This window comes from Phallusia mammillata, chromosome 8, assembly GCF_965637545.1.
Source record: "Phallusia mammillata chromosome 8, kaPhaMamm4.hap1.1, whole genome shotgun sequence".
In the NCBI taxonomy this organism is placed as follows: domain Eukaryota; kingdom Metazoa; phylum Chordata; class Ascidiacea; order Phlebobranchia; family Ascidiidae; genus Phallusia; species Phallusia mammillata.
In genome coordinates this window covers 15,536,692-15,543,637 of record NC_137259.1, presented here as the reverse complement: position 1 = coordinate 15,543,637, position 6,946 = coordinate 15,536,692, and the positions used below count along the sequence as shown (strand labels likewise).

At 37.5% G+C, this 6,946-nt stretch overlaps 1 protein-coding gene across 1 annotated transcript; it reads left to right on the top strand.

Moving 5' to 3' along the window:
* Positions 1–1,949: 1,949 nt before the first annotated feature.
* Positions 1,950–6,336, top strand: LOC145204817 (uncharacterized). Its single transcript, XM_080077410.1, has 7 exons — positions 1,950–2,087; positions 2,344–2,411; positions 2,766–2,858; positions 4,074–4,257; positions 4,617–4,736; positions 5,480–5,659; positions 6,015–6,336. The coding sequence occupies exons 1-7, from the start codon at positions 1,982–1,984 to the stop codon at positions 6,122–6,124; spliced, it is 861 nt and encodes a 286-aa protein (XP_079933536.1). The 5' UTR covers positions 1,950–1,981; the 3' UTR covers positions 6,125–6,336.
* The last annotated feature ends 610 nt before the right edge of the window (positions 6,337–6,946 follow it).

The window sequence follows — 6,946 nt, the reverse complement described above, 5'->3', positions numbered from 1 at the left end:
TTCCGCATTGTGGCGTTGTGGCACGAAAAACAGAGAAACACAAGCGAGTGTAAAATCGCAAAAACCTAAGTGCGGTAAAACGTAGCAGCTTTACCAGCACAAGATCATTAAGGCTTAAAATGTGGGAATCTTGTTGGGGAGATTTATCACCTTTCTATGAAGCTTAAAAACACTGTAAAGCAAAAAGTTTATAAGTTTGGTGATGCGGAGTTATAAGTCGGGCCGGGCTTTTTGAGCCGGTTCCGGGTCGGGTTCGGACTTAGGTTTATTAAAAAAAAACATGTTTGATTCGGGCCTGACTTAACACTGTGTGCCGGTATTTTTTAAAATAAATTTAAGTAGCCAGTTGCTGGACCTGACCTAATGTCAAATAGCCCTAAAACGTCTTGTTAAAGAACAATTGTATATTTTTTTTGTCTTGGTCTTTCCTTGGGCTTTAATGTATGCCCCTGTCAATGGAACTTTTGGGCCTAAACGGGCTTTTAAAAACGTTTCGGGTTTGGGCCGGGTTTCGGGTTTGTACATTCGGATCCGGGCCGTGTTCGGGCGCCAATTTCAGTCCATTTACAACTCTGGTTTGGTGCACACAATAACAGCCATCAACATTTTATTCACTACTTCAGGGGCACAAAAGGTGCTTTACACTTAATTGTTTTATGGCATAGAAAAGGAAACAAAATAATCAGGTAGCCCGCAAGTAATCCTTTTTACTTATTTAGTTTATGATTCAAGACGCGATTTTCCAGACCTAAACGACTATAAAGTATAAATGCTTGACAGAAACCTTGTTATTTTTGCAAACTTGATTTTAACCAGACATTTGGTTGCGTTTCTATTGCGTCAGAAGACAATTGCAAAAAAGACAAACGTAATCTGTCGCCAACGGTGCCTATAGTTAGTGTTTTCACAGATGGATTAATTATGTTATCAATCAATCAAGTGCTCAAATTTAGGGTATGCACCAAAAACGTGAGTAAAGACAAAATTTTCTAGGACAGCTGTTTTTTGCGTCAGACATAAGAAGACATAAATATAAGACGCGCAGCAATTGATAGCTACACTCCTGTGAGCTATGTTAGCATACAGCAGTGATACAAGAATGCAAATCACATTAGGAAAGGCACATAAGCCCTATTTTTGGCATGATGTGAATGCTGGAAACATCACTAAAACACGCCCAGCAAAAGTCACAAACGTGTGAGGTAATTTAGCATATGCTGAACAGATGCAAAAGGCAAGGAAGGACTTGAGTTGTTTGGTAGAACAGGTTGATATGCAAAAATCAGGTTTGAAATTGATAGGCGATTTTGAGAAAAATGCTTTACCTAAATTTGGTCCATTTTGTTTTCGCAATGCTAACTCGCATATACTATCGTCATATACCGCTAACAGGGCCATCAATAAGATTATGTGCGTAGATTTAGTTTTTGTTGCGTTTTTTGGAGTTTAGTTTTAACAAAAAACAAACCATAACTTTAAAGTTTGCTTAAGATCACAATAATAACCCGCATAAAATAATTGCGCAGTGTTCATTTTTTGTTTCTTCACAAACCGCTTTGTGACAACGGTTTATTGAAATACACAAACATTCATTACTGGAATCAGTCCTGAACCGTGCAGGAAGTTTAATCATTATACGCTAGGTCTATTGTAGACCTAATGCCATACATGACATATGCAGTAGACCCTAGTAGTTTCATCAATTTTCGCCCAGACAAGCTAATTAGTAGTGTTGTCATTTTTTAGCAATCCTTAACCTAGGTCGCTGCGTGGCAGATCAATTTGATCAAATTTGGTCAAATTTGGTCAGTCCAGTGGAGCAAATAATTATGGTCATTTACGATTGTTTGTCACAAACTTAAGCGTGTGAAAATGTTTTTTGTACCTAAGAGAATGTGGTAAACAGGAAAACAAAATCAAATAGTTTGTAAATTGTGTTTTTAGTCGAAGAACTAGGCGAATAAAGGGTATATTCTAAATAATGGTTTCTGAAAGAAAGGCGATTGTTTTGTCATCAATTATGATGGGACTTGGTCAATTGACAATGGCTCTGCATGCATCAAGAAAACTCGAAATTCTTTTCCCAGGTTTGTGCATATGTTATACGTGCTGAAAAAACTGAAGGCACATAGACTTAGTTTCGCTAACTTTTTTGAGTTTTAAAATTTAATTCATAGATAAGATTTTGTCATTTTACAAATAGTTAATTGACGAAATTACTTTGGGACCTAATTTTTTACCTAGTTTTGGTACAATTTTATTGTTTACCAAGTCGCAACCATTCTGACCCACGTTTAGGCCAAAGGTTTGAAAGCGTTTAGCAACAATAATCATGTATTTTAGGTCTCATTTATCCATTTGGTGAATATAGAACAGAGTTTCACATTGACTTCAACCCTCATCCTGTTATGGTAAGTTTTGAAATACGTGAACGCGTTTGTATTGAAATTCGGTAATTTGAAACCCGAGACAAAGTAGCCATGTTTGCTGAACGCAAATTTTGTATTGCTGATGGAGGATGCCGCGTGAAATACCCTAATATTCCCAAGATATAAGCTCGTTCAATACCCTATCATACCTGACGAAACATGTAGTTGTCCCGAACCAGTAGCCATCTTTCAAAGATTAAAGAAACTGCTCGTTTATTGCAGAATTTGTTTACTACATATGTGATATTTGGAGTTTGGAACATAAAAATTTAACTTTGCAACATAAAAGTAAATGTAAAACAACTAGTACACTAATTACATTGCGATTTATTACAGTTTCTACTTGGTTTTTGTTACTACATTCCCATCATGGCATTTGGAATATCCATTGTGTATAGAATGTCATCCACGATGAAGGTGTTTGAAAATGTAAGGAATCTTGTTTTTTATTACTGCTTTGTTCTGGTTCGAACCCCACCCTCTTTTCCTAACGCTTAGTACTGCCTCGATTGGTCCCACCATCGTTTCCCCCAGTCGTATTATACCAGTGGTTCCCAAACTTTTTCATATTTTTTTCAAAACGGTCCTTTTGCCATTATTTCGAGGGCTCGCGGTCCTTAAGCCTAAATGTGTATTTCATAAAAACGAAAGTTGATTGCAGGATTTTAGCTAGTTATGCAAAATTGCGCATAACAATCATCCAAATACAGCATGTGACATCACAAACAGGACAAAAACATTACGATTGTGCGCGAACAATTGCATTTTTGATAGTTGTCATTCAATAAAGGCCATTGTTTAGCAATGGAGACAGTCGATTCTCAATTCTACTTTGATTTAAGCTTATTTAGTGGCACAAACTGACGCCAAATAAGATTATAGAATTACTTCAACCGCTTCGCGGTCTCCCAAAAATTGCCCCCTAAAGGACCGCGGACCCCAGTTTGGGAACCGCTGTATTATACTAACGGTGCGCCACACTAACTTCCTTGTGATCTCCAGCTACATATCGCCTTATAATACGATGTAACTGCAGCGCGTTGTACCACTATCCACCAAATGTGCCCGACACTTTTTTTGCGCTCCATAACGTTTCAACGTTGCGCAGCTTTTTTCCAGCTTGGTGATTGTTTTGGTGCAGTGATGTCGCTTTGTTTTCTTTTGCCAAACAAAATAATCTCAACTTAACTCAAATTGGGCAGAATCTTGTCCAAATGGTCCAGCGCGCTTGACCTCATGCACCGACATAAAAACCTTGATCGGGATACGTCCCCAGGGAGCGTTCTGGGTTGATTTGATTCAAATGGACTTGATTCGGGCCCGACTTTAATTTGTGTGCCGTTTTTATTTATATTCTGTACGGTAGTACGTTTTGTAGGCTTTTATGTAGAGGTCTGTCAATCAAACTTTCGAACTTAAATGGGCTTATCAAACACGATTCGGGTTCGGGTCTGGCTTCGGGCTCATACTTTCGGGTTTTGGTACTTTCGGCACCAGAATATATACATATGTAGGGTTTAACGTACAGATTACCACATATGGACCGACGGCCAATTTGTACAATACAAACGCTTTGAGCAAGTTGCATAACTTGTAATTTCCCCAAAAAACTCTAACATGCAAAAATGAGTAATTTATTTTTAGGAGTTCTACTGTCACTGGGCGAGCATCGGTTTTCTGTGCGTTGCATTTACATTCAGTTACGGACGTGGATACCCAGCCATGACGACCGGATTTGTCATGATATCAGTCTACAACTCGATTTCCATGTTATGCATGGCTGTGAAACGTCGAACCGTTAAGAATGACAAACTTAAACCTATTCCAAGTATGAAATTAACACAATGTTATCAATTTCGCTAAACTCTGTTGCTTAGCTATAGTACAAGAGTACCAAATTTTGATGGTGTTAATCGCAGTAATTTTATAATTTATTAAACCTTTTGACAAAAGTATTGGATCATTAGTGAAATAGTGCATGCATAGGTGACGGTAATTTTATTTAAAACTTAAAAACTGGATTGAAAATATTAAACATTTGGCTTATCAAAAAAAACATTTTATACGATTATAGACGTACGATATTATAGTTTAACATTATTGCATGCATCAATTTTCAACTAATATCAACTTTCAACCGTTTAACAATTAATATGAGAACAAATGATAGCCTGTTCATTTTTTTAGGTTCGTGGCAATGGTGGTATGACATGTTCATTATCAATTCCTTCCCACAATTCAATGCGTGGTACGCTAACTTGGTCAGCTGGTTCGGTTCCATAGCTTTGTCCCAAAGTCCAGTTGTCGGTAAGTTTCGTTCATAACCTATCTATGTAAATTGACTTCACCTAACTTGAAATAAATTTATTACATTCAACGGCACACAGTTTATTACTGTAAATTAGCAAACAGTTTAGACCGAGATAAATAGCTGGGATGCAGACTAGCGATCCCGGTACACTCAGAAATCATAGTATGCCTGGCCTATTGAAGATGTTGTATAGAATTAGCCGGTCACCAAGCATGTACCATATGTCAAGGCCTAGAAAAATCTAGCCTGCGATGGGATTCGTATCCACGACAGGGGTCATTCCGAGACCCAACTGAGTTACACAGGCTCAGTAGAGAACCCGCCGAATGTTGAATCACAAGCACCCATGCTGCACACATGTCAGCCTCGTATTAAGGGATCGCCAGACCAGTATAATTCAAGGAATTTTAATTGTGTACATGCGTGTAATTATTGCACAGCTAGTGTCCTGAAATTTACACGCAAGCAAAGTTAAATGGTTCGGTGCCAGTGTAAAACGTAGCTAATATATGGGTTAACACATTCTCGTGGCCCAAACATACGCCAACGCTATTTTAGTCAATGTTTGTTTAGGTTTGCGTCTATTAAGCCTCACTTAAACCGCTTTGCTTAAAAAAAATAGTTTCATGAGATTCGCAATTAGGCGATCTAAAATTGTCTTTTTCATTGATTCAATTGTCCACCAAAATCGTATGATTTTGTTATGATGTGAATTCATGAAATATATTTATATTGTTAGGTTATTTATCGGCTAACACAGCTGGAAATGTTTCCATTCACTTATTCATGTTGTACGTGGTGTTTGGAATCGCCGCTGATCTGTTTATTTTTCCATGTTACACGAAACACGTCAAAGTTTGGTACCCGATGATACTTGTTATCAGTTTCGGACTGTATTTAAACGTCTTCATCGAAACTGGTAAGCTATAAAGAGCACTGGGTTCGCATTATCACTGACAGCATTTTTTTAACCATAGCTGGCGTATTAATACAAGATTTCCATCTATTAACTCCTTGTAAATTTAAAATCGTGGTCAATTAAAGGCTGGTCTCCGCTCCAAAACTTGCTGCTTTTGTAAGAACCCTATTGAATTTAAAAATCTTGAGTAACTTTAAAAACTAAATTTTATCCTCAGGATTTACCGCAGTGAAGATATCCCCTTAAAAACGCTAAATTAATTGCAAAATTTATTCATTTTGTAACAATTATCGGTTCAATTCAGAACTTTACAGAAGATCTTACCTTTAAATACTGGTAATGTTTTTATTTTCAGGAAGCAACACACACAGTTACCTATACCTGGTTATAGGAGTTTTTGCCACCATTGGTTGGACAATGAGAGGACGTTTCCATAAACACAATGACGGAACTAAATGCGATTGACACCCAGTCGAATTGTATCATAATTTATTTAAGACATATATCTAACGTCTCGTGTGCTGGTTTTGCTATTGGTTACGCCTTATGTACATTCCAGACAGTAAGCCCGCATTCCACAGTCACGTGATTTGTTAAGTGTGCAGTAAGTTATTCATAAATGTTTTGTTTGCAGTGATTAGTTTTTGCGTGATATTTAATATGCTACTTGTCCGAGCCATGAATGATTGTCTTGTTTAACCGTTACTCATTCTATTTTACTCTTGGAACTAACTAGAGATGTATCGAGTAGTCGGTTTCGGTCTAAACCCAATTTAGTTGAATTTTGGACTTACAAATGTTCAAGGTTGGATCTATCAGCATTTCACTTTTACAAAATTGAAACGAAAAATCATAAGCCGTGAATTTTGAATATTCGGTTTCGACCCAAAGTAAGCCGATTCGGTGCACCACGAACAACGACCACACTAGGTTGAAAGCTCTCGTTCGATCTCAGAAGTTATAGGCAAGCTCTGACTAGCCTAGGAATACCAAATGTTGTAGTCATGTTTATGTTTAAAAAAGAAACACAAAAGTTTGTTGGCAAAAGGATCAACTGAGCGAGGTATACGCAGTTTGATATTAAAGATATTCAATTAAGCTGTTTCGAAGATGGAAAAAGCCGATTTAACAGCAGATGCGTTATGAAAAATAGCACGAAGAGCAACAAAATAACTATGGAGAACTCATGAAGTTGATTGTTGCCCCTGTCAAAATGCCACACCTTCCGTTGCCACGCCAAGAGCTGTGGGACGACTACTGTCGAGGTTTAATATGTTTATACAGGCA